This window comes from Acomys russatus, chromosome 4, assembly GCF_903995435.1.
Source record: "Acomys russatus chromosome 4, mAcoRus1.1, whole genome shotgun sequence".
Taxonomy (NCBI): Eukaryota; Metazoa; Chordata; class Mammalia; order Rodentia; family Muridae; genus Acomys; species Acomys russatus.
In genome coordinates this window covers 3662416-3689804 of record NC_067140.1, presented here as the reverse complement: position 1 = coordinate 3689804, position 27389 = coordinate 3662416, and the positions used below count along the sequence as shown (strand labels likewise).

The window sequence follows — 27389 nt, the reverse complement described above, 5'->3', positions numbered from 1 at the left end:
GCTTTCTTTCACAACTTAGAAGCCTTGGGGGCTGGGGTATTGCCTTGTGGGTGGGTACCCTTCCTATTCCAATGCAGAGCAAGAAGCTTCCCCTTTAATGGTGCTAAAGTCTTTAACAATTAATCCTTTCAGCCCACAGCCTGACTGTAACATTAGGCTTCACAGTGCACTATTTTCTTTCCCAACTACAGTTTGTATTTCTTTTGTCCCACTTGCTCTCTTTTATTGTAGACTGGCATAAGATTTGTTAATTATGACGATTTTACAGACTCAGTGTTATACAGTTCAAAATTTACTCTGCCAAAAAAGTTAAAAACTACTTTTTAAGTTAGCCTCATGTAAGCTCTCAAGAAATGGGCAGAAAATAGCTAGATATTTCCAACATATCACAGAAATGGCCGCTGGCCCAGTTGCTAATTCAGTGTTTACTTTTTCCTGAAACATGAACTGGGTTTCTATGGTATGTATTACTCTTCGCACTACTGTCTTCCAGGTTTCTACCAGACAGAAGTCCAAACTCATCCACAGTCTTCCAAAAACCATAGTCATGTTCTTCGTAGCAATTCTCCACTTTCTGTTCCCACCTCTGTTTTAGTTACTTTTTGTTGCTGTGATAAAATGCCATGACCAAAAGCAACTCACGGAAGAGTTTATTTTTGCTTTTGGTTTCAGAGAGTTAGTTCGTAATGAACTGGAGAGTCTAATTATCGTTTAGTTGCTCAGTCCACAAGGCTGGGTGTCAAAGTAGTCTCAACCTGGTGTTGAAGGCCTGGAGGGTTCCTGGATAGCTCCTGGTCTGCTATCTACATTATTGTAGCAACAGGGTAGATAAACTTGCCATCGAGAGTTGGAGCAGGTAGGCAAAACCAATGTTTCCTTCTCCTGGGCCTTTTTTTTTTTTTTAAAATCTGTGTTGCCATCAGAAGATGCTGTCCACATTTAGGACAAATCTTCCCGCTTCAAGTAATCTGATTAAGAAAAACCCTTACGAGCAGGGCGTGGTGGCAAGCAAGGCGTGGTGGCTCACACCTTTAATTCCAGTACTCAGGAGGCAGAGGCAGGTGGATCGCTGTGAGTTTGAGGCCAGCCTGGTCTACAAAGGAAGTCCAGTGCAGCCAAGGCTACACAGAGAAACCCTGTCTTGAAACACACACACACACACACACACACACACACACACACACACACACACACACACACACACACACACGGTGAGCAAGTTATGAGGAGCAGTCCAGTAGGCAGCACTTCTCTGTGGCCTCTGCATCAACTCCTGCCTCCAGGTAACAGGTAGCTGCCTTGTTTGAGTTCCTGCCATGATTCCCTCAGGGATGGACTATTACATGGCAGTGTAAGTGAAATAAACACTCCCTTGCCTCCAAGTTGCTTTTGGTCATGGTGTGTCATTACAACAATGATAACCCTATCTAAGTTGCAGGGTGGTAGAGTAAATAAAGAAAACAAACAGAAATATTCAGAAAACATCAAGGAGAGTGATGTCTGGGAACCTTGAAGTAAAAGAAGGTGGGTTATGCACCTCATTGCCTCAGTGGATTAGCTAGAGAAGGCACGGGCCTATGGAGACGTCAAGACTTTAGATGTGGGCAAAGAGCTGAGGGTAATCAGGGATTCTGGCCTCAATTTTCTAGGGTACAACCCCTTACTTTGAAGTAAGCCTAATTTTAAGCTCTCATGGTAGACATGGTATCCAGGCATATAAGTCTACCTGGTATAGATATTGCTAGGATTTCAGATCTGGGATAAGTGGCTGAGGAGTTTATTTAACATGTAAAAGTGGACTTTACCTCCAGGTTCTCCCAGCATCCCTCAGTCCCTACCTGAATGTTCCAGCCCGGGGGGCGGGGGGGCTGGGCTTCCTCTTCCCCAGAGGCTTCTCACTTCATAATCCAGACGTTTTGATTCTCTCTCCCCTCCTTCTCCCTCTCCCTCCTCCCTTCTTCTTGTCCCTCCCTCTGCCCCTCCTTCTCCCTCTCTCCTCCCTCTCTTTCCTCTTTCTGCATTTTCTTTCTCTCTTGGCATGTATTCTTTTCTCTGTTTCTTTTCCCATCTGTCCTATCTCCCTCTGCGTGGTGACTTCCCTGGCCCCATCACTGGGACTAGTGAACCCACCTGAGGGCTTCATTCAATAAATCTCCCTTTGTACTTTAATTTGTCTTGAATTGGATGATTTCTTTCATGGAGAATACCTATCAGCCATGTCAGTTATATTACCAGGGGCCATCTTGTACATCTGTGTTCTTGGCATTTTCAAGTTTACCTGTATTGACTTGGTGTCTCTTTTTTTTTTCTTATTCGAGACACGGTTTCTCTCTGTAGCCTTGGCTGTCCTAGACTCACTTTGTAGACCAGGCTGGCCTCGAACTCACAGTGATCTGCCTGCCTCTGCCTCCTGAGTGCTGGGATTAAAGGCGTGCGCCACCACGCCCGGCGGTTTCTCTGGTTTTCTGTTTCTTTCTTTATGTGTATGCCTGTTTAAATGTTTGTGTATGGATAGATGAACATCTGTATGAGGTGCTTGTGTAACTGTGTACATGTGTGTTTAGGACAGAGGAGAACATTGAGTGTAGTTCCTGAGGTACTTACTGTTCATGTATCTTAAATGTTTTTTTTGAGAAAGCATTGAGAGTTGGGGAGTATGTTAGTTATCCATCAGTGTAAGAGGTAAGCATCTTGAGTAGGGAAGAGGCTAATGTAAGCTAAGTGTTTTAGGCCTGTGGCGAGCAGTACAAGGTGATGGGAAGAAAGTGCTCACATGACGGTTAGGGAGCCAAAACAAGAAGAGGAAGAGACAGGCTTCCTCATCTGTGTGAAGGAGGTGTCCCCAGTGACCTCAAGCACTACCTACTGGCCCCATTTTTTAAAGGTAGCACCTCCCAATTGCACCAGTTGGGCAGCAAGGCCTTTACCACCTGAGCCTTTGTGAGGTACTCCAGATGCAAAGAAAGATGGAGGTGAGGGCAGAAGGGTTTAATCAATGTCAGGATTGTCCCCCAGAGACGCTTGTCCGGCCAGAGAAGGCTGGATTTTGATGTTTCATGTTATTGTTCATCCCCAAGTAAGAAGTCCTTTGCATGCTCATGAACGTGTACCAGAGTTGAGACCCGAGTCATCTTTTACTTTTGCATGAAGGGGCTGTTTATTAAGGAGCTGATTCCAACAATGCTGTTTCCTCCTACTGTTCTTCTTTTGCCCTTGTCACTCAAGGCAGAGGATCGTGAGCATGCTGAGGAGACTACTACTATTGTTCCCTCAATCATATGAATGGGGCTGCAGGGGATGGAAGAGATGCATGGGAGGCTCTGCTGTCACTGAGAACTTTGTCTGGCTTCAGTAGTGCTAGGTTCAGCTTGCTGCCTGAAGGTCATTCTGAGGGAAGAGAAAGACAGTGGTTACTGCTCTTAACCCGGGATGTTGACAGCAGGCTTGGTAAGTGCCAACCTATCCAGCCCTACGAGATCACATAGCAGTGCGTCAGGGATGGAGAGAGAGCATCTGCCTGGGAGCACCTAGAGAGTTTAGCCTAGGGGAGAAGGAATTTGAGGAGAGTCCTCTGGCAGGAGGGGAGTCAACCCAGACACAGCAGATGTAAGACACTGACTCAGGGGGCACAAGATCCTGAGTGGAGCACATGCTGGCGCTGGCACCATGCTGGCTGTTTAGTAACTAAACTTTTACTGCTATCGCATGAGCTACTGGGGCTGTGCTTCTTGTCACTGCAGTGTAGCTCAGATGCCATCATCTGATCTGTCCCCCTGGTCAGGCTGGCTTGTGTTAACAGCCCCTCATAGCACCAGTATAAAAGAATGGGAGCATGAAAGCCACCCTGAACAGTTGCTGGTGTTCTCTCATTCAGACACCCTAGAAATGGATTTGGGCCTGGATGCAGGTAAGTATGGGGACAAGGACAGTTTAAGGTTTGAGTCATGAGAAGCTGATGTTTCCTGGGTCACGTTCACACTGCTTGTACAGGCAGATCAGGAATATGTGCAAGGTCCTGGATTGGGAACAAAGGAAAGCAAGCAAGCAAGCAAACAAAGAAAAAACAAACAAGGAAGAGTTGTATTTAATTTTCTTACCGATCTCAGCAGTTGGACAGGGGCATCCTTTATAGGAAATGAAGATACCACTGGTGGCATATTCATGTCTGCATACAGGCCTGAAAAAAGGAAGGACCATCTTGTGACAGGAGTTTAGGGAAAGGATAACCTGAGTGGCTTGTTTGACCACAGTCACAAGTGGGACCTCTGACCTGTAAGTGGCCCCAGGGGGAGTCACTGCCTCACCTAATCAACACGGGGACATGGATACTGTACACCCCAGCCTATAGGATGGGGCCAAGCTACGGTGTATGAGAAAAGAGTCTCCAAAGCAGGTGGGGACCTGGTGGTGTCCTAACATTGAGGACAGTGATGCAGTACCTCACTCCAGGACCTGGCTGGAGCGGCACAACCATCTGATGGTCAGTCCACTATTTGGAACTATAATAGAACTAACGAGGAATGTGCACGCCTGGTGTGTGGCGCCATCGTCATTGTTGTCCAATGAAGTAATGGCATACTCTTAAGTGTCCTAACCCTAATGTCTGTGGGGGTGGGTGACCCAGGTCAACTGCTCATCTGTGTATTCTGACAGTCCTGCATCAAGCCACCTGTAGACAAGACTTCCTGGGCGCTGCAGAGGAGGCCATTTGATGTGCTCCCCCTTTCTATCACCACATGCTTCACTTCTGGGAAGAGAAGGTGAGGTCTAACCCGCAGAAACAGGGTGGCCTTGTGCTCAGTGCTCAGTGACCTCCATGTGTTCTTCCCCTTGGGCCTCTCCTGGGTGCTGAGTGTGCCAGCATCGGAGTTATTAATTCCACATACCTTTGAAATTAGCCCAGCCCTTCTTCGCGACTTCGGACATAATGCCTTCCACCTCTTCCTTCTGTAAAACACAGGAGGACATTTTCAGTAGAGCCGTGCAGTCCTCAGCTTGGCCTGAAGGCCCAGGAGCATCAGCTCAGCTTGCTGGTTCCTGTGGGATTTCTCTAGTTGACAGGTCTGTCACACGTCAAGGGCAAATGTGGAAGTGGATCTCCATGCATCGATGGGGCTCTTGTTTTTGGGCCCCAGTTGGGTTTTGTAGCCCTTGTGGCTCTTTGAGCAGAGTGGTATTGGCCTGGTCAGTGCTGCTCTGCTCCAGAGACAGCTTTGGGACTTGAGGAGAATCTTGGTGTCCACAGGAAAAAGAACTGGCAGGAGCTGGTCACTGCTGCACGCTCTGACATGGGTTCGAGGATGTCTAGGTCTCGGCCTCTCCCTGTCTTAAAACTCCCTTCTCTCCCATGTGACCCTCTTGTGAGGCATGCACTGTTGCTTCTGCACCTCTGCTTCCTTCTCAATGCTCACCCTCCTTGTGGGAAGTTATGCTAGTGCAGCACTGGCATGGGGTTCCACTGTAGCAGTACCCTCGTGTCTGCACAGAGCGGATACTCTTTAAACTCTCCCCCTTAACGGCCCAGGGATAAGTGTTTGGACAAATGACTGTGTCCCCTGTCATATGAGTAGCTATATGATGGCAATCCTACTCGCTCCTTTTCACCGAGTCACAATTCTGGAACATCCTGTCACTGCCTTGCTAAAGAGAGATGGAGGGATTACTGGCATTGGAGCGACCCCAGAGTCTGCCACTTGGCTGACTCCTCATATCTGGGGCTGCTAAAAGGGCAGAATTCCTAATCCTGTGCCTGGGCACCCACTATGGGTCTCTCTCTTGCATGTGGCACCTGCCCTTCAGGATCTTCCCCCCTGTTTTATGTGTTTGTATGTATGCTCCTTGTAGCCCCGCCCCCATGGATGTCAGTTGGGTATGGGCCACTGTGGTTTAAGAGCTCTCCAGAGAGCCAGTTAGGCACCTGCAGCTCTGTTACAAAGGAGGTGTGTGCTGTAGTCTCCATTGCCCTCTCTTTCCCCGAGTCCTGAATCACTGAGTGTCTGGCCTTGACATGGTTTCCCACCTATCATGGGTCAGCCTAGAAGGGCACATCAACTTACAGCTTCAGGGGGCTTCACGCTGTGCTTTGACCTGCCAGCAACAAAATACGGAGATATGTTAGGTTCATGAGAAGGGAACTGCTTACGTTTAGAGCTCAAGTCTTATCTCAATTGATTTTGAGAGCATCAGCTGTAGACTGGGCTCTGCTAAGGAGAGTAGACATGTGAATGAGGTCATGTAAGCCTAGATTCCCAATTCTTGTAAGGACTCAGATATTTGCCCAGACCCAGAACCCATCAACCGGTGTGTCTGTTGTAGTACCTCGTGAGCTTGATGTTTGGTTCCAGTTTGGAATCTGAAATCTTGCTGCTATGAGAGATATATAATTGCTGAAATGACAAGAGTGAGCATGAGTGAAACATGGGGCCAAGGCCTTTCCCACTGCTGTGGGGGAAACCGAGGCACAAGGGGCCTCAGGCTTTTGGCACCAGCTCATCCCATGCACCTGAGTCCTTGGACTTCTTCTACGTTAGTCAGCCTTCATTTCTCAGCACTCACCGTTTTCCCAGTGGCAAAGTGCTCACCATCCTTTGTGATGTTAACTTTGTACTGGACTTTGAGGAGATTGTCTTTTTGTGAGGCCAAGCCTACATAGGTGATCTTTGTACTCAGGTCACTCATCTGTTTAAAGGAGACTCCAGTTAGTGTGGGGTAGAGGATGGGAGGCGCCCTGTCATGACCCAGGCATGCATCCTTCTGTCTTTGCTGAGACACTGCGTTGGGTCCTGTGGGCTTGGCCACCCAGCTGGGTCCGGTGCAGCTGAGAAAAAGAAATGCCAGGCCCATTCCCACCCCTTGCCTCTGTTTGCTTCCGTGTATGGAGGTTGGGGCAGAGAACTTGTGTAATATTGCTTTCTACCAAGCCTATCAAAGCAGAGTGTTTCTCTGTCCTTGCGTCCTGCAAGCCCACGTGTGCACTCTGTGGTACAGATGCTTGTGTGCTGTTTCACCTGATCATGGGACCTAGTGAGGTGGGCGACACACGCTTAATATTTATGGGCTTATGAGCCAATAACTCCCTCTCCCCTCTGTCCCCAGAGCCTGCCCCTGTGGACTTGACCTTATTTATGTCTGCAAGAATTTTTAAATCTCATTCGCTCCATCACCTTCTTCCTGAGAAGTGACAACATTCTGAGCTGATGTCTAGAGTGTTGGGGACCAGGGACTGATGGAGGACACTCACCTGGACAGAGCTATTCTTGGCCACATGTTTCACAAGTGTCTTCAACATGGAGGAGGAAATAGTTAGAGCAATGCTGGCATTTTTGGGAGCTTGAGGCAGCCGACCTGCAGGTACAGGCACTGAATTTTTGCTGAAATTGGCTTCAGCCTAAGGAAGGGAGGTAGAGAAACGTCTGTGTGAGTTCCTGAGACTGTCACCAGCGTGTAGGCCTTGTGGCCTTGCTGTGGGTGCAGGGCGAAGAGGCGTTAGCTTCAGTGGCAGTGCAGCAGCCTCAGGGCAGTCAGACTTTCCTAGGGGGCCACTAACCTTCCCATGAAAGTGCAGGACCTTTCATGATAGATTTCATGGAAGCGTGTGTGCCTGTGCGTCATGGTGCATTGTGTGTGCCCCTGTGTGTCTGTGTGTGCGCGTGTGCTTGTGTGTTTAAAGTCACATCCTCTCCTTGTGACTGTTGTGTAGACCCGAAGGGCCTTCTCCTTTGTGTTTTCTTTGTTCTTCCCTCCCCCTTCCATCCTTCCTATGTTTCATGAACCATCATATGGAGGAAAAAGTTTTAGATATTCTGGCTTTTCTTGGACATTTTCTCGTTCTTTCTCCCTTTGTCCCTTCGTCCTTCCTTCCTTTTATTCACTCCCTCCCTCTCTTCTTCTCCTGCCCTCTTCTTCTCTGTTTCCCTCTCTCAGTTTCACTCTTTATCCTTGTTTGAATTCTGCCCTCATATTTCTGAAGTATAACCTCTTTTTGGAAGGGATGTTAGAACATCCAGACAGGAGCACAGAGAAGAGAGACTTATGCCTCACATCGCCGGTGTTTTCACGTTTTGTGCATCCCTCCATTAGATTTCAGCATGCCTTTAGTGTGCTTCATACTCTCTTCAAAGCATGGCTCTGTCTCCACCTGTAAAATGTGTAGGGGGATCTGACCCTCAGCTTAGCTATGTCCTTCATGTGTGTGCGGGTTGTTTGATGAACTTCATCCCGTACTATGCATTTATTTGCGTTCCAGCACTTGAGTGGAGCTCTTGTGATGAATCTCCGGAAGAGAAGCTGAGTCAACCATGTCTCCTTCTTCATCACTTGTCACAGCCTGGTGTTGCCTTCCTGGTTGGTGGGTGGGCGTTTGGAAGGAGCTGGCACGTTTTGTTTTGTTGTGTATAATCGATGAGATGGAGATGTGAACTGGCCCGTGTTATGGCTGTCTCTGTTGGAGTGCCTCACAGGCCATGATCCTGTGCATTGAAGGGCAGAGAACACTAGGCTGGCCATGTCCTGAATGGGCACTAGGAGCCTGACCTCGGGAAGTAGTTGATGGGTCTGAAAAGAGCTGATCTTTTCACCGTCCTGACCATCTGATCTCTTTTGTGGGCTCAGATATGCTTTCAGCCTTCATCCCGTTGCCATCACAATGACAGTGAATACTTACACAGTAGAGGATGGCGAGTCCTTTGGGATTGATCATGGAACTTTGAACTTGGTACTTGAATAAGCCAGTAGCTGTGGAAGAGAGGAGAGGAGGAGGAGGAATGGGGAGAGCCCAGGTAGCCACTGATGGCTGCCGTGCCCCAAACTCTGCAGCCCTGCTCTCCCCCCAGACATCTGTATGGACAGCTACTTCCGTGTGCCTGCCAGACACAATGTGCAGCTCTCAGTGGCTTCCACATCTCAAAGAGTGCTGCCTGCTTGGGGTTAACCAGCGAGTATTTAGTTATTGTGAGGTGGAGAAGGAAAGACGGGCCAGCTGGACCCAGTATTTAGTCTAGGCTGGGACCCAGTTTCTTACTCCACCTCTGTACGTGGTTCTACCCAACATGGCCTACCAGCTGTGACTGTTGTCATGTATTAGGGATGTTGTGAGAGTTCATGATCTCAGGCCCCAGAGATGAGAGCTGGGGACTGCTCTTGATCCAGACTCCATGCAGTGTGGCTTTTCAGAGCTGTTTGGCCAGGGAAGGTCCATGCAGACCCCTGAGAGGCACTGTGTCCTATTTTCTTCCATGTGGCAGAAGCCAAGTAAGCTGAGGGAAAGGTCAGGTGGTCCGTTCTCTTCCCTACATGTGCTGAGGGGGTTGTGTGGGTCCTTGCCGTTTTTTCGTATGGCATCCCAAGGGCCGTCGTCTGTGGTGTGTCACCCCATGAATTCCCCCAAGGTGCTGGGACCATCTCTGTCTCCTGACAAGGGAACTCCAAGGAAGTACTCACTGTTCTTGCAGTCATTGAAGTCACCGAGGTCGATGGCACAGGAGTTGGATTTCTCCAGCTGTGAAGTCACACAGGGTACCTCAGCTGAGGGAGCATCAGCATCTGTCCTGCCACACCCCTCTCCCTGTTCTCCCCGTGAATTCTCCCTCTCTTGTGCCATCTCCCTGGCGTCTTTTTGGCAGAATCCTTCCTCTGTTTCCACATGTCTTGTGTTATAGTATCGCTCCAGACAGTATGGCCCAGAGGAGCCGATTGTCCATGGCGGCCTGATGGCCCTGGCCTCGTTCCTAAATCTCTCCTAGCATTAGGCCCTTTCCAGGATGCTAGCTTCTCTGTCTGTCCCCTTGTTTCTCCAGTGATTGAAGTCTCTGAGAGATCCCACCTGTTCCTTGGACTTACATTCTCATTCATCTCTGCTGTCAGCAGTACAGGGATGAGGTCATTCAAGGGCAGACTCACGGGCAGTGACACAGTGTCTGTGACTCTGAAAGACATACATGCCATGGTTAAATAAGTTGTCTTCATGATTCCAGACTTGTCCGTGTCTTAAACAAATCATCTCACTGATGAAGGAGTCATGATGAGGCCTGGCTTCTCAAGGTGTGAGTGACCTGAGCTCTTGGCTTGGTCTTTATTCTTCCAGGAAGATACAGAGACACCTGACCAAAGCACAGGACACCTGGCCCAGAGGTCCCCTGGATGGCTTCATCCTTGAGATCCCAGAGCACATGTGTTCACAGAGCTGCCTGTTGTCTTGGTGTAGTTGTGGATCTGACTTCACAACATTCTGAGCTCTAGTTGTGGAAATTATACTGAATGCTCCCCAGGGTGCAGCAGAGGGAAGGGAGGAAATGAACGCTGAATATGCACCGATGGAAGGCATGTCCAGGTTTCTCTGGGCGACCGAGGTTTGAAGGGCCCAGCTGTTCTGCTTGGTCCAGGGCGAGAAGTAGGTCACTGGCCCACAGGCCTGTCAGAGAGGTTTTCTGTGTGGCCTCCTGGCTCTTTTTCCTGTTTTGACTCATGTCAGTGTGGTGTTCAGGGAAGCTATAGGATGAGCCATCAAAATAGAGTGAGGTGAAAAAAAAAATAGAGCGAGGTGCAAGGAAGTAATGTAGGTGCGAGAGGACTGTTATTGCAGGAAGAGGATGTTGTCGGCTCCCTCTGCATTTTCTGATTGTCTAGGGCCCTGCGGTGGAGCAGGTCACCTCTGGGACAGCAACAGGGACCTTCTGATACACCTTTGAGTTGACTGAATTGTGAGGAAAAAGGTTTACTTACGTCTTTAGTAACTTAATGTCCATTGTGTTGACCTGGATGTGGGTGTCTTGGACATCAAGGGTGACACATTGGGTGTTGTTGGAGGAAGTAGCAATTCTCATTGTCACTTCCACCTGGGATTGGAATTGTAGTGTCTGGATGACAGTCCCAGCCAGTCTGTGGAGAAGAAGGGGGGAGGGGAATGAAGTGCTGCTGACACCTGGAGTCCAGCGGAGATAAGGCATTTGGGACTGAGCCTCATGCTTTGGTCAAGGGTCATCCTCTAGAGGGAAGGCGAGCCCCCTAGTCCACATGCTCTTAGGGCCTCAGTCCCATGCCCCAGACTGAAGAGCCTGATCACTTTTGTCAGCCAGTCAATATTTGACAAACAAACATCTCATCCAGCCTTGAGGATGTCACCCGTTGCTGGTGGCACAACTACCAGCCATAAGTTTACCTGTGAGTCTACCACTTGGGCCTTTTCAGTTGTATGGAAATGCACAAGAGAAGTCTTCCAGGAGCAAGCCTGGGCTTGTTGTTGTTGCTTTTTGTTTGCTTGTTTTTAACAGGGTTTCTTGGTGTATCCTTGGTGTCCATGCTGCCCTTGAGATCACAGGGATCTGCGTGCCTCTGCCTCCCAAGTGCTGGAATTAAAGGTGTGTGCCAGCACTGCCCAGGGGAACCCTGAGCTTCCTAACATAGAAATGGTTACATGTATGTATGTATGTATATATGTATGTATGTATGCATGCATATATGTATGTATTTTGTTTTCTCTTGCGTCAGTGTTTTCTTCTCTAAGCCTGGCTGCCTGGGAAGCTAATTAATTTTCTCCTGCCTGTTTTTGTGTCCTTATCATTTGACCATTGCATAGGGGACATGTATCTTAGTCCTGGGTGACGTGGGTAATCGTGGAAGCACACTCACCCATCTGCACCTATGGTGGCAGTAAGCGTAGAGTGGACTTGGATCTCATCGTCTTCCATGGCTATGTCCGTGCTCTCCTCTGTTACTTTGTCAACCTTTAAGCTGTAGAGTGACAACACAGATTCCGCTGTGTCTCATGGAGACACCCTGTCCCTCATGAGCAATACCTGTGAGGCATGGAGCTCACCACCAGCTGAACCCTGCTAGTCCTATGGCCCCTGGAGTTCCCTTCTCCACCCAGTGGTTTAAGCTCAAGAAATGCTGGTTGTGTTTTCCAGAGAGAGTTCCAGTGGGGGTAAGTATGCTGCACTCTGGGTGGGAGGGGGCTCTCAGTGGTCTAGCTGTCGGTTGAGTGTGAGAGGTCCCACTCTCACCTTGTTTGTCTCCAAACCCAGAAAGTTGTCAAGAAAGCACTTACTTGATCAAAAGGTCTTTGGTTTTGGTCTGGAGCACATCTGAAAGGGGGTCTGTGATCTGTTCTGGGACGACATTCTTCACTTCCTCCAGGACGGAGTCTCTTATACTGTTTACATGTTCAACCTCTTCATCCAGGGATGCCTTGACTTTGGAGAGGACCTTTTTGTTCAGGAGTCCATCTCCTGTGTCCTTGCCTCCACCGGACTTTGTTAAGCTGCCCAGGGGACCCCCTAGGAGCATGTCGGTGAGACCTCCAATGGCCTTGGGGCCCGATGAGGACTTTGAGGAGTCCTCATTATCTCCTTTGCCTAGAGGACCAGGAAGGTCAAGGGCGCCTCCCCCTTGCAGGAGGGAATTGGCATTTAAGAGTGAGAGAAGGTCAGCCTCGTTCACCGTGGTTAACACTTTCCCCAGCAGGCCTCCCATGTTCACTTCGTCACACTTCACAATGTCCTCGATCTGTGGGGGCAGAGAGCCCATGAGATCTGAAAAAGATCAGGAGGCAGTTCTGGTGTCAGTTGAGCCCTAGCGCCCTTCCTTTCTGGAAGATCACATCTTGGAATACGGGCACATAGGGATTCTGCATTCTGCCTTTCACGTTTGAGTCCTGTCTCTGCTTTAGTTAAGAGTAGCCCGTGTCAGGGAAATCCACCCTCCCTGTTGTCAACAGCTCCTAATAGCTTACACTGATGCTAACTTGTGATGAGACTGTGTGGGTCAAAAATACTTAGGCATGGAGTAGGAGTGGAGCCTCATTTATGTTTGTCATTTTGCTCTTGTCATTTATTCTTCTTTTATAAAAATCATGTATTGTGTAGTGTGTGTGTATGTATGTATGTATGTATGTATGTATATATCTCTGCTCACTGGCCGAGATGCACTTGTACTCAATTTGTGGTGCTGGACTGGCCCATTAGCTGTCAGGCCATCATTAGATCATTCATTATCTAATTAATTAGTAATTTGTCCTGGTGCCTCGTCCTCAATATCAGCTCTGGTCTTCAGATTCTCCATGGCTTCCCTGCTGTGTGTTCTCTGTGTTTGTTGGAGATTAACAACTGGATATGGTGTGTGACTTCTAGATGAAGCGTTTGGTTGAGGATATCTACTCTAATGTGAAAGGCCTGCAGAAGTAAGAAGGCAGTGAAGACACGAGCAGAATTAGTCTCTAGTTTCTAGTCCATTGTGCCCGAATTTCCTCTTCTCTGTGACTCATTTTCACCTCGTTAGTCTGGGAAGATTCGTGTGACTTGAATGTGCTCTGTTGGAGAAGGAATACCTCTGTGCCTTTGCATTTGACTGAGGCTTAGGAACGGATGGCCAGGCAGGGGTTTATCATGTGTGTCCCTCCATGCTGTATAAGTAGGAATGGGGGCATGAAGTTCCAGGGTACATAGAGAACAGGCTGATGGTCAGCCATGGCCTGAGTGTTGTAAGTCCCTGGCACGCCATTCCCGAGTGCTTGTCTTGCTGGCTCTGGTAGGAACTGCACAGAGCAATGTCAGTGCAGTGTCGACTGTGGTCAGCCTTGCTGCCTGTAGAGCTGGAGGTCACTGGACCAAGGGACATTGCTGGCTCAGCAGAGTTACAGTTGAAGGGTGTCCCTGGAAGCATCTTTTACAGGCTAGGTGCCCAAGAGTTGTATGCCTCAACAATTGGACTCTGAGGGATGGTAGTGGCCACTGTGCTAGTTCAGTGGCTTGTGGCCTCCATCTTCATCTTGTCATGCTCTGATGCAGGCCTTGTTGGGTCGTTGCTGCAGGGTTTTTTTTGGGGGGGGGTGTAAAATTGTTTCTTGTTGTTGTTTATCCCAAGAGGCCTCCCCATTTCCCTCTTCTCTCACAGATTCCTGTCTTTTGAAGATGTAACTATCCGGGTTCCTGTGCTCTTGGTCTTTGAGAATCCCATGGATTCTCATCTCATGAGCCAGTGTGTATCTCAGGGAGGGATGGGATGGGAGTTGTGAGAGAGCATGTGTGATCGAGGGTTTGCAGGCGGATTCTAAATTTGCTGCCTCCTGGGGCTGGAAAGCAGGCTGAGGGGTAACCAGCTGTGGGTGTGGAGGTGAACTTGGGGCCCAGCAAGGAGGAGCCCTGTAGTGGGACACAGTCTAAGGTGGTTAGAATCAGCCGGAAGTCAAATAGCGAGGCAGCCTTTGGGGTTGGACAGTTCCCTTGTCCAGAGTACCGTGGTCTGTGCAGTGCTAAGTGTGGGAACCTTCTGTGCAGCTTCACCATCTCCCAGAACAGTTGGATGCACTGGATTTAGCCCCCTGCTGAGCCAGGATTTCTAGGTATGATCCAAGCTCCCTGTTGTGTAAGGACACCAAGCAGATGCTACAGGGTCTTGCTTTTAAAACCACTTGCTCAGAAGGCTGACTGGACCCGCTCAGAGCTCAGAAATGAGCAGCCTATGGCAGGTGTGGCCCGGACTGAAGAAGGTGAGAGCTGAAATGAGTCTTACTTACATTCTTGGAGTTTGTCACTGGAGAGGAAGTAGCTGGCTGTAGGTGTGCACTTGCCACCTATGGGGGCAGCTGGGTGCCTTTTGGGAGGTGAGCCTTGAGGTTTGGAGTCATCTTTGAGGCCTGAGGCACTTGGCAGTTTAATAGGGAGTGTCTGCACAGTGGGCACAGCAGGAGGAAGAGTGCCTACTTCTGAGGGTGTTCCCACCAGGTCAGGTGTTCCTGCTTGGATGCTCAACATGATGGCCAAGGCCTGGAGAGCCCACATCTTTGTGGCTGAAACCTGCAGAAGAGAAATTAGTCACACATCGCATTAACAGTGGGTTTCAGAGCTGTCATGTAAGCTTGTGTAGATGTCTCCCTGTCTCCTGTAAGACCATGTTATTCACGTTCTTGACAGCCCAGGATCTGCTCAGTACATGGGGATTTGGGCTGATACATGGTGGTAAATATCTGGAGGAGCTAACTCATTCCTTTATTTCTGTTTCTACCATGTGTAAATGCACTGTCAGGACTGACTGCAAAATGTCAATGTAGGCGAAGCCCTGTCCTGAGGTCTGACTTCCCGGGCATATGTATTTCCCAGTATGGCGTGCAGCTGTACACCCTTGGTATTTCCCCCAAATAATTTCCCTACCTTCTTGGTTTTTCAGTGCTGAGCTTGTATGCAGGTCTTGCCCATGTTACACCCTTGCTCTAGCACTGACCTATGACCTCAGCCCCTTCCCAGTGTCCCAGTCACCCTCTGTGAACATGTCAAGTTTTGAGTCCTTAGCTACAATCTCAGATCTCTTCCCCTGAGTATTTTCCTAGTGAGTAGTGCTGGAGCTTTCCCTTGACTCCTTATCTCAGTGTGTTAGCAAACTTAGGCATTAGGGCCCTTTCTCACCTGGCTTCCCTTGTCTGGGGTGGCATAACTCATCCATGGAGGCTCTGAGCTGTGCTGGTGACTTCTGGAGATTATTTCCTGCCTCACCTTCTCAGATTCCATGCTTATCGTGACTCTCTCAGTGCTTCTGTCTCTGATATTTATTTGTATGCATTGGGTTATTTATTTTTTGAAACAGGGTCTTACTATGTAGCCCCAGATTTCCTGAAGCTTGCTTTGTAGACCAGGCTGGCCTTGCTTTTGCACAGACCTGTCTGCCTCTGTACCTGGAGTGTTGGCATTAACACTGCACACCACCATGCCTGGCCTGTCTTTATATGTTCTAATGCATTTCTTCATTACTTTTCTTGTGGGTTGTGTGTCCAAGACATGTGTATGTAAGTCACAGGACAACTTGTTTGAATTGATTCTTTCCTGCTGTCACGTGGGTCTCTTCTGTCTAATCCTGACACCAAATCAATAAGTAAAAATTGGGTTTGTGAAAGTAGATCCCTACACATGTGTTCCTCATAACAAGAACCAATCACCCCCATCTTTACAGAAACACTAGTCAACCTGACACAAAGGAGGCTCATGTGACGACATTGCCCAGCAATGCCTCTTCCACCTGTGACTGGTACCACTCTGGTAAGAAGTTGATGGTGTTTAAAATGTTATTTATAATCCCTCTGCTTTCATCTTTCAAATCTTGGAATACCCTGACCTCTTTGCCTAATTTAATAGTCTGCAGTAGCTGTGTCTTCCTGAGCAGAGGTGGCCTGTGCTTGAAAAGTCATGATGCGTGTGATGAGTTAGGGTGGTCCCATGCACACACAGTAGCCAGAGCTAGCCCTCCATTGCCATCAGCATCAGAAAATGGCTCCAGTAAATTGAAGCCAATGGCGATTCCTTGCCTTGAATAAATTGCCTTTTTCAAATATACATCTCACCACCTTCACCAGATTTCTCAGTTTCTCTCTAACCTCTGGAAAATCTAAACAGAATGCCACTCATCTACGCACACTCTGAGGAAATTTGAGGTGTGTGTGTGTGTGTGTGTGTGTGTGTGTGTGTGTGTGTGTGTGTGTGTGTATACCTGCTAAGGAGTTCCTGACAATGCTGACATGATTCTAGAAGTCAGCTTCCCATTTATTAAAGCCATGTCACAGGCCCTTTTATCTACCAGCCCACTCTAGGCCCAGTGCCCTGCAGTTCAGCATCAGAAGAACATTCCAGAATATGACCTGTGCCCAGTGCTCATTACCTTCTGTTCGTCCCTTCTGTGTGCATTCCTCTGGGCAGCCCTTACCTTGCCCCTGATGTAAGGGTCAATGTCTTCAGAAGCTGCTTCTCCTCCTGCTCCTGGGTCTGCCTGTCAACCCCAAAGGAGCATCCCATTTTTATAGTCCATCCAGTGTCTCCTAGAAAGGTCATAATGCAGGAAGGGGCCTGATGTAGATGTGCTGATAAGACAGGGGTGATGCAGTCTGCCTCCCAGAATTAGTAGCTGTTCCTTGTTGTTGCTTTTCTTGGCGTGTTCCTATACCTGTGAGTGCAGATCTCGGGATGGCAGACAGGCACTTCACAGAGAGTGTGCTCTGTGCCTTTGTGTCTAGTTGTTCTTTGTGTTCTGTGTTCAGCAAGGCACGGGGAGCAGTCAATGAATTGAGTTCATTGATGCGCTATTGGAGTGAATTGTGAGGTGGCTTATCTGTCTCTGTCTCCTTCTTATTTACATGCTCACACCCTTTGTTCTGTGTTGCTGCTTTGTAGTCACTAGGATGTTGGGTGACTGCATGCAATGTCAAGATGGATATGGCCACAAGGCCAACATGACAGTTAGCAGGTGTGTGAAAGTCCTTTATGGTGTCACATAATGCTCCATGTGTAAGGTCAACACTTAATGAACAGCTGAGTGCCAGGCATGCATGATCCAGATATGGTGTCCCCTGGTTACAGTTTTAGAGATGACCACCTGTCGAATACGTTGTCTCCGGCATGAGTGCCATGCAGCATCTTGCCATATGAGACCCTACTCCTGAGTCAGCGATGTGCAGGGATGGGTGGATTCCATTGACAAACTGAACTGAGCATAGCATAGCAGTGGTCTAGGGTTGCTGAGCCTAGGAGTTATATAATTGTGTGAGAGCCCTTTGACTTCTTCTTTCTGTGGATGTATAATTGGCCTGGTAGGGATGAGGATATTGTGTGTGTACATATATTTTCAGTAACATTTACTTATTCTTTGAAGATATACATTTATCCCATGTGTTCTGGGGATATTCATTTACCACTACCTCCTTCTAGTGCCCTTGCTTCCTCTCCCTCATAGCGTCATCTTGCCTTTTCGTTGCATACGTCCCTTGTGTACTTACGGCTTTCCTCTGTTGTGTGGGCAAAGTACCTGTAGCATCCACAAAAGAGAGCAATTCCTTGTCACCTCATCAACCACTGCCAGTAGTTCATGCACATGGGTAAGTCTTTGTTTGGCCCCTCTGCATCCGTCCTGGAATCCTGAGTGGTTTGGTCCTTTGGAGGTCTTCTGATGGCAACATGGCTGGTAGGAGTCAGTGTGTGGGATAATCATGCCATGTCCATGAGTCAGCAGTTCACAGCCCCTCCCATCCCTTAACATTGTTCCTGCCCTCTCTTTCATGATGTTTTCTGAGCCCTGTGTGGGAGGTTGGTGCAGACTACTTGTCCACAGAGGAACAGTCACAGCTACTTAAACCTCACCCTCTGGCCAGTTTTGAGGCTGCATTAAGTACTACACACTGCAAAAGCAATTGTCAAGAGCAACAAAAGTGTTTACATTAATATTTAGAAATTAGCTTGATAGACAGGGGTGTTGGCACATGTCTCCCAGCATTCTGGAGGTAGAGACAGGAGGGTCGCTGTGAGTTCGAGGCCAGCCTGGTCTACTAAGGGAGTCCAGGACAGCCAGGACTACAAGAGAAACTGTCTTTAAATAAATTAAAAAAAAAAAAAAAAAAAAAAAAAAAAAAAAAAAAAAAAAAAAAAAAAAAAGAGAAAGCAGTTTGATTTGAGAGCATGTACTCCTGGCCAAACAAGAGATAATCCCTTCCCCCAGTCCTGTGATTTCTTCAGTCTTTTGCTGTTGACTATCTTACAATAGCAGGCAAGAACTCCATTTGTGAAGCAGGCCTCTTATGTAATCAGAAAGCACTTGGTTATCTCCATGACTGTAATTCCACTATTGCACAGTGGGCATGTCTTGCCATGGCCACCAGTATTATAGCAGGCAGGATCCAGTGTTGGGAGAGACTATTGATGTCTCTCCTCCCCAGTATCTTGCATAGTACCTTCTGGACTGCATAAGGTACCCAGCAGGGGGAGAGTTTCCTTGTCAATCAAGGCTGATTGCTCTGTGTCCTGCATCTTTAATGAGTGAGGACTTTGTTATAGGGTCTTATGATCTAGTCAGGGTAGGCACCTGTGCCCCCCCCAGTATAATGCCAGCTTGACACAAGCTAGAGTAATCATGAGAGAGGAGGGAGCCTCAGTTGTGAAAGCGTCCTCATAAGATCTGGCTCTAAGCATTTTCTTAATTGGTAATAAATGGAGGACACAGCTGTTGTGGTTGGTGGCATCCCTGAGCTGAGGGGTCCTGGGTCCTCTAAGGAACAATTGAAGGCGGGCTCAGTGGGCAGGTGCCTGTAATCCCAGCACTCTGGGTGGCAGAGGCAGGTGGATCGCTGTGAATTCGAGGCCAACCCAGCCTTCAAATGAGTTCAGGACAGTCAAGAGCACAGAGGAAACCACCCCCCCATATATATATGGAATAGAAAAGGAAAACGGCAACAAAGAAGAGTAACCAGCACCCCTGTGTGTCCTCTTCGTCATTCATGCCTCCAGGTAACTGCCCTGTTTGAGTTCCTGCCTTGCATTCCCTCAGTAATGGACTGTGCCCTGAAGTGCAAGCTGAATAGACCTTTCCTCCCTAAGGAGCTATAGTCATGGTGTTTCATCGCAGCAATAGAGACCTTAACTAAGACAGCACCCGAGAGTAATAGCCTGTGCTGTTTGGGTGCTTCTGGGACTTCCCTGACCAATAGCTTGAGGGTGGTGTCCTGTGCCTGGCACTGAAATTTTCCTTATAATAACTACTTTGTTTTGGGAGTAGCATTGTCTAGCTATGCAGGATAGTTGTGTTTCAGAGTCATTGAAAAAATGTATTTTCTAGCTGGGTATGGAGTCATATGCTTTTCATCCCAGCTCTTGGGAGGCAGAGGCAGGCAAATCTGAGTTGGATCCTAGCCTGGTCTACAGAGTATGTTCCAGAACAGCCAGGACTACAGAGAGAAACACTGTTTTAAAAAAAAAAAACCAAACAGGTGGGCAGTGCTGGCATTTGCCTTTAATCCCTGCACTTGACAGGCAGACAGATCTCTGTGAGTTCTAGGCCAGCCTGGTCTACAGAGTGAGTTCCCTGACAGCTTGAGCTGTTACACAGAGAAATCCTGTCTCAAAACAACAACACCAAAAAAAAAAAAAAAAAAGAAGGAAAAAAACCCTAAACATCAACAAAATGTATTTTCTCAGGGCTGGAGAGATGGCTCAGTGGTTAAAGGCACTCTAAATTACTCTCCCAGAGGACCTAGGTTCAAATCACAGCACCCACATGGCAGCACCCAACTGTCTGTAACTCCAAGATCTGACGCTTTCACATCGACAAACATGCGGTCAAAACACAATGCACATAAAATAAAGGTAAATAAAAAAAATGTATTTTCTCATCATGTTACAAACTAGTGGAGTTCCATAAGGCAACTTCAAGTACCAATGGCTTGGGCTAATTTACATGTTCCCTGTCCCCAACCCCTCCTCTCCTTAAAACTTGAATCCTCTTTCATGTCACCTGTGTTCTGTGATCTATCCCCTGTAATCACAATTTCCTTCTTAGTTGGAAGATCACAGATTTTCATATCGTTCTTGTGAAGCATCTGACATCCCCCCAGTTTCTCATTCTTCACCCCCAGTCATGCTTGCCTGAGTCGGCTGTACTGTGTGACCCCTTGAGTGTGTTTACTCTTGTCTTCTGTCTGAACTGCTCCTTCCAGCATCCTCTGTAGAGCTGGCTTACTAGTCATCCATTCCTTTAATCTGTCTTTAATGTAGAAAGGAATTTATCTTTCTAGTCACTTATGTCCCCAAATATTTTACCAGATTTATCAGGTGTTATTCTAATGAACCTACCTTTACAAGTCACTTCACGGTTCTTGCAGCTTGAAATGTGGTTTCTTAGTTCTGTTTTTAATGTTTTCACTCCAGTTTGTTGTGGGATTTCTTTAGTGGTCCTGTCTATTTGATGTCCCATTGGCCTCTTATACCTGCGTAGGCATCTCTCTCTCTCTCTCTCTCTTTTTTTTTTTTTTAGGCCCAGTAACTTTTTATTATTGTGAAAAAGGTTTATTTATTATCTGTGTCGTGTTCTTCCTGCATGTGACCATGCACACCAGAAGAGGGCACCAGATCTCATTATAGATGTTATCAGCCACCATGTGGTTGCTGGGAATTGAACACTGGACCTTTGGAAGTGCAGCCAGTGCTCTTAAGCTCTGAGCCATCTCTCTAGCCCCTCAGGAACTCTTCTTCAGTGATTTCACTGAGAATATGGTCCATGCTGGGGCTGGGGAGATAGCCAAATGTTTAAGATTAAGAGCACTGGCTGCTGTTGCAGAAGATTCGACTTTTATATCCAGCACCCATACCATGCCACTTACAGCCCTCTGCAGATCAGTTCCAGAGGATCTAATACTCTCTTCTGGCCTTCTCAGGCATCCTCCTGCATGCAACTTTACATACATAGAAAGACATGCATAATGTTAAAAACCCGCAAATTAAGTCTTTATAGAATGGGATCGTGTACTACATGCTGTAGTATGTTATTCTTCCCTTTCCATGTCTATTAATTGAAAGTTAGGTGTTTTTATCCCATGCTCTCCAAAGCTATCCCATGTTCTCTTTGTAGATTTGTAAACCTTTATCAGTGACATTTACTGAGTAATCTTCTTCCTCTGTTTCATCTTTCAGTTCTGACCTTCTGTTTTCTATACGATCCCTTCTATGGGTGTGGATTTCCACTGAGGTTTTTGTTTGGGTTAATTCAGTGTTTTGTTCTTTGTTTAATTTTATATTCATATCTTGGATCGGCTTCCTTCTTTCACTCAGCTCTTTCTTTTCTTTTTTTTTGTGTGTGTACTGATAGCGTCTTTGGTTTGTTTCAGGAGAGTTGTAATCGTTCTTTTTCTGGACGCTCTTCCAGGTCATCCTAACCAGGGATCCTTACCATGTAGTTAGACATTGTTGGGAGGGGGCATGTTGGTGTGTGTGTGTGTGTTTGTTTTTATGGGCTAGGACTTGCACATGTGAAGTAGTTGCTGATTTAACCATTCATATTCTTTTTCTCTCTCTCTTTCTCAAAAGAAACCATTTTTTCTTTTAGTGGAGTCTGTTCAATGTTCATAGAGGGAGGAGGCATTTTCCCACTCTTTGGTACTGATATTGAGAGCTACAGCAGTGGGGCTGACCTGGTGTGAGTATATGTGAGAACCCCCTAGGAGCTGGGTGGGCGTGGGGTGGGAATGCGTGGGCCTGCCCATAGGCACAGGGCTGCAATTTCCTGGAGGAGCAGGGCAGCAGGAGGCAAGTGGGATTCTGGAGGAGCCTGGTGTAAAGTCAGATGTCATGGCAACATATGGAGGTGAGATCCTGGAGGAACCTGTAGCCTATGGGACAGGGAAGAACTGGCCAATTAGAGTGAGTTATCAGTGGACGGATGAAGCATGAGGATATTTTAAAGTGTCACTGAGACACAGTGGCCCCCACTGGCTAGATACTGAAACCAGGCAGTGCTGAGGATTGGCAATGTTCCTTTCTGGGTCCAGGAAGGCTGGAGCTTGAACCTGGCAGAGGAGGGTTGTGTCCTGGGATGTGTTCCACAGCTGAGAGCTCGTCAGAGCACCCTGCAGCAGAGAGTGCAGAGGAGACATGATGGGAGCCAGCACATCTGGACTGGGGCTGCTTAGCTCTACATAACTCTGGCCCCCGTCAATGGGGGCCTTGATAGGAGACAGTATGTTACTGGATCTCTTTGTTCTGCTTCCCAGCATAGAGATTGTGTCTTCCGTGTGTGCGTTTGTGTGTGTGTGTGTGTGTGTGTGTGTGTGTGTGTGTGTGTGTGTGTGTGTTACGTTCATTTTGCTTTTAGTTGTCTTCTTGTGAACGATGTCCAGACCTGGCTTGTTGGATGGGGCACAGGGTGTGACCCTGAGTTCAGTGACAGAATGAGGCGTGAATGGTGTTAGTGGTCTGACAGGGCTCTGTTTGTACTTAGTAAGCCCCTGCCTGGAGGCCTGACTCCTTCCTGCCTCTTTTCTTATCTTGTGTTTCCTGTGCTTCCATGCTTGTTTTCTGGGCATGAGGTTTCCCTTCCCCTTCCAAGGAAGGCTGCAGGGCTCCCATGCCTGCAGATCTGCATTTCCCCTGTACATGATGCCACAGTGTCTGGTGCAATCACAGGTCTTAAGCGGGACAGGGTTATTTGACCAGAGGCCACTCGTTTCAGTTCCAGCTCCCCACACGGTGGTCATAGAGCAGTCTTCCTATCGCCCCACTTGGCCCTTCCAGAAGTCTCAGCATGTCCACGGCAGGGCTCCCCAGCCACAGTGGTCCTCACTCTGAACCTCAGCTGCCACTCCCTCCACAGCCCCAGGGTGGTCTTGGTGAATTGTCAGATGCAAAGGACAGTTGGCAGCTGAAGTTTTCTCACAGGGCATAAGTCTCAGTGTTGCTCAGTAGAAGACAGAACCCAAGTGTTCCATTGTTGTTTTTGGATATTTGAGGCAAAGTGAATCGTGTTCTCGGTGCCTGTGGTGCCACCTCTCAGTGATTAGCTGTCTATGTCCACGTCCCTGACAGTTCTTTAGAGCCAAACAACTTGTGGAAGAGGTGGGAGTGGGCACACTCCGAGGAGCCTGGTCCTCCTTGTTCTTAGGAGGCGGAGTAGCCATTGAATTCTGCTAATCCAGGATGCATGGAGCGTGTTATGCACGCCAGGTTTCCCATCCTTGGATAAAGGGCTGACAAAGGCCAACTTGTCTCTGATGGTATGTGCCTTGACGTGCCTTTGAAGGGAGAGCCTTTCAGGGCTGTCCAAGGCTGGCCTGAGATCACAACTGCCTGTGATAAGTAAGGTAGGTGCCAACTCTTAATGGCCTCTGTGTGAAGAGATGACAGTGGGTTAGCTGAATCAGAGGTGTGCTGTTGATACCTGCATCAAGATTTCCACCTCTGATTGCTGGGTCCATAACACAAACACACACACACACACACTGTGCACACACTGGTGGAGAGGCTCACACTCCTGTTTTCTCATGTACTTGACTGTGTCTGGTTCTTCTACATAGAGACCAGTCCAACAGCCAATACCAAACAGCCCATGAATCCGTAGAGGTGGCACGATCCAGCAGGAACAGCAAGGCGCTGCTGATGCTGCAGGAATCTGTGGAAGCAGACAGGATCAGCTGGAGTACCATGAGAAGTTCTCTGGAATGTTTCTCTCTGCAAAGTGAAGACCAGCAATTGCACAGCCAATAAATGCCCACAGTCTCGCCTCACTGTCTGTGGCTCTTTTTATACTCACTCCCACCATAACGTACCCTCTCATGTGTCTGCTCCCAGCAGAACATCATGTGCCCTGCACAAGACAGCTTTCAGCAGAACACCATGTGACACAACTGAGTCTTCAAAGACTCCAGAAACGTCTACTTCAACATTCTCTTCTCTCAATTCCTCCCAGGTCCTCCCCACCTCCTTACCCATCCAACTTTATGCTCTTTCTCTCTCAGTCTTACAAAATATAGTCAAACTCCCAAACAACAAGAAACAAGAAACACTCCTCCCTCAACCTGAAATCCATACAAATAAGCAAAAGCCTGATTAGACAAAAACATGCAAACAAAGCAAAATGAGACCAAAAGTGTAAAAAAATATCATTAATTTATTTTGTGTTGGCCACTTCTCCTGGGCATGGGGTTGCCCTGAGGTGTGGCAAACACACACAGTGAGACTGCAGGGAAGAAGCCTGGGGTGAGAACATCACCAAAAAACAGAGTAGTTCATCCCTCCTGCAAAATTCACCTCAGTGGCCAGTGCCAGGGTGTACCCAAAGACTCTTCAAGAAAGGAGAAACAGGATTAGAAGGGCCTGCAGAGTAGGTCTACAAAGTGTTTATGCAACTTGCATTCTTGCCAGCTGGCCCAAGAAAGGCAACATGGAGCCAAGAGCCATATCCTGTTAGTGAATGAAGAGGACAGCAGAGAGAGCCATGAAAACACAAATAGGTGGCGTGGACATGATGCATTTCTGCATTTTATCCACCTAGACTTTTAATAGTGTCCTTTTCAATTATCAAATTATACACTTATTTTGGGTAGGTGACTTTAAAGCCATGAAAATCTGCTGGATCCCTAGCACCCATGTAACACTAGGAGTGTTTGTGCGTGCCTGTACTATCAGCAGGGGTGGAGGCATTAGACACAGGAAGACTGTTGAGACTTGTGGCCTGCTAGCCTACCCAAAACCTAACCAAGAAAACACAACCAAAAATACTGAGCTATAGATTTGATGATAGACTCTGTCCTAAGAGCATAAGCCAGAGAGTGACAGAGGAGTGCCGCATGGCTCCAGGGATTGACCTAACTAGGGGAGAAAATGAAGAAATGACAGACACAGGCCACGTATAGTGGAACAGGTGGTCTCTTGGACTCTTGGAATGAGAAGCTGCAGCACTCTGAGAGCTTGGTGTGTTTGTTATATACAGTTAAGTTGGGGGCCAGGGTTATTGCATACAACTAAGGAGGTGAGGTTAATACAGATAATCAAGAAGGTAGCGTTATTACATATAGCTGAACATGGAGGCAGGTTTAGCTAATTTGTGGTAATCTCTGTAGAGGAACAGTCTTTCCCTCTCTCTGTAAGCTATGGTGGATATTTTCTGCACACACTATCAACATTTGCATGCAGACTCTAGGAAGACTTTTCTATCTCTAAGTAACCCAGGGAAGTCTTTGTCACTCGCATGGGACCAAGACACTGGTCCTAGACATGGCTCTGCCTTTGTTAATAGCACACACTCACTCAGGGAGTCTTACAGAGGAGGACACTAAATATCTTCCTTTGGTCTCTGTATGTATACATATACATTACACCTACAAAACAGAAAGAAGAAAATGAGAGGTAGACAGCAGAGGATGCTGCTATTAAGCTGGGAAGAGCAAGAAGGACTGGTAAGAGGGAGGGAGGGATAGATTGCTCAGAAGCAATCAGTTTGAGGGTGTGTCCCAGCACTGATCCAGCACACCAAAGAACAAGTCCTGATTATTTCAGTGTCACTAAGAGAGCACCTTTGCTGTGCATCTTTGCTTTCAAGTGAATTTCTGAGCTCCCTGGCAGCTGATGCTCTGTTGATAGCCACAGAGAGATGGGGGAGGGGAGGGAAAGGGACAGAGGAGGTGAGGGGAGAGATAGAAAGAGCTTTGAAATTCAGGCTGTTGGGTGTCTATAACCTGGACCAGAGACCACTGTCTTAAAAAGAAGAAGATATGCAGATTTCCAAAAGCTTCTGCACACAGATTCCAAATCATACAAACATATGACCACACAATGACCTCTAAAATCATCCTGCTCAGAGTAAGGTTTGATCCAAAGATGTCAAAAGCTACCTGGGTACCAACATCCTCTGTACCCCCTCCCGGTGCATATACCATAGGCTGCTGTTGGGCTAACTCTGTTTGATCTGCTCATCTTCTTATTCGTTCAAGGTTCTGGTTCAGGGAATGTGGTCTTCTGGGTAGAGTAATACTTACTAGTCAGAATAGCTTTCCTGTCCTGGGGAAAGTCAGCCAGATTAACTATGTAGCCCCCAAGGAGTCCTGTGGGATCCCCCCCTCCTTGTGAGACCCAGTAGCAGCCTCCTGCCATCCTCCTCAGAGGCCCCAAAGTAGCAGAGGTCACTGAGTGCAACAGTCTTGGGCCCAACCTTGGGCAAAGATTGGGAAGACTCAGCTAGGCAGTGTTCCCAAGGACAACTGCATCCTCTCTGTCCTCCATTGTTGCCTTATAGCTATCCTCCTTCATGATTCTTGCTTGCTTCATCTGCTCACACTGGGAACGTAGATTTCATGGTCAGCACAAATATTTGTAGCATCTTACAGAGACTGAGTGATTAGCACTATGACAGATTTTATTAGCTCATGAAGTCTGTAAGGAAAGATACCTCCAGACCCATATACTGGGAACAAGTGTGAAGAGTGATAATGAGATGTAACAAGCTCTAGTAGTAGAGGAGACACAGGACACAGAGGGGAATACCTCTGACTTTGTCCCTAGAGAGCCACAAGGATAGGATGCCCTGAAAAAAAAAAAACAAACCCTGTAGTTTGCTATTTTGAGTGGAAATGAATGAGTGTGTTGGGGTGGGGCAGTCTGTGAACAAGCAGGGGCAGGGCTAAATTCCCTTTAAGTGCAGTCTGGAAGAGGACAGATAGTGTCAGCTGGTAAAGTGAGCAAGGTTTGTTACTGGTGGAAACTCAGCTTGTGCCAAGGGCCAGAGGTGGGATGCTGTCTGGAAAGCTTCCTGTACAGTAGTGGTGCATAGGTGTGGCAGGAGGTGAGATATTCCATGGAGTCTCTAGACCTACCTTGCCTGACCCACACTTGGAAAGCTCTGCTTGCACCTACATCTTTGTGTCATACAGTCTGCTTCCTCCAGGATCAAATGGTCTCCCATCTTTTCTCTCTTTATGCTTCCATCATTGTTCAAACTCCACTGATGTATTCCTGCCTCTGATGTGATAGCTTCTCACTGTTGGTGATCCAATCAAAGCACAGCTGAAAGTTTATGACAAATTAAAATTGGAACCAAATTATTGCATGGCCTTAGTGAGGCCAGATGCCAAGCATTTTGCCAGACTCCTGGCTACAGTTGTCCTC

General features: G+C 47.7%; 2 protein-coding genes across 4 annotated transcripts in view; one reads left to right on the top strand and one right to left on the bottom strand.

Annotated features, from left to right (window-relative positions):
* Nucleotides 1-27389, top strand: part of Cdk5rap1 (CDK5 regulatory subunit associated protein 1) — a 107470-nt gene that overhangs the window by 40862 nt on the left and 39219 nt on the right. The window contains exon 15 of one of the 3 annotated variants that reach the window (XR_007830493.1): nt 2731-2808. The exons of the other annotated variants lie outside the window; for them this stretch is intronic. The gene's annotated coding sequence lies outside the window, so the exon portion shown is untranslated. Of the gene's footprint in view, nt 1-2730; nt 2809-27389 lie in introns of those variants that run through there. 3 annotated transcript variants of the gene reach the window in all.
* On the bottom strand, nt 3470-14774 carry LOC127188345 (vomeromodulin-like). Its single transcript, XM_051144829.1, has 14 exons — nt 14510-14774; nt 12044-12527; nt 11626-11727; nt 10720-10875; nt 9838-9922; nt 9439-9496; nt 8663-8733; nt 7241-7387; nt 6556-6678; nt 6319-6386; nt 6057-6087; nt 4887-4947; nt 4098-4177; nt 3470-3541 (listed from the first exon to the last, which is right to left on the bottom strand). The coding sequence occupies exons 1-14, from the start codon at nt 14772-14774 to the stop codon at nt 3470-3472; spliced, it is 1803 nt and encodes a 600-aa protein (XP_051000786.1).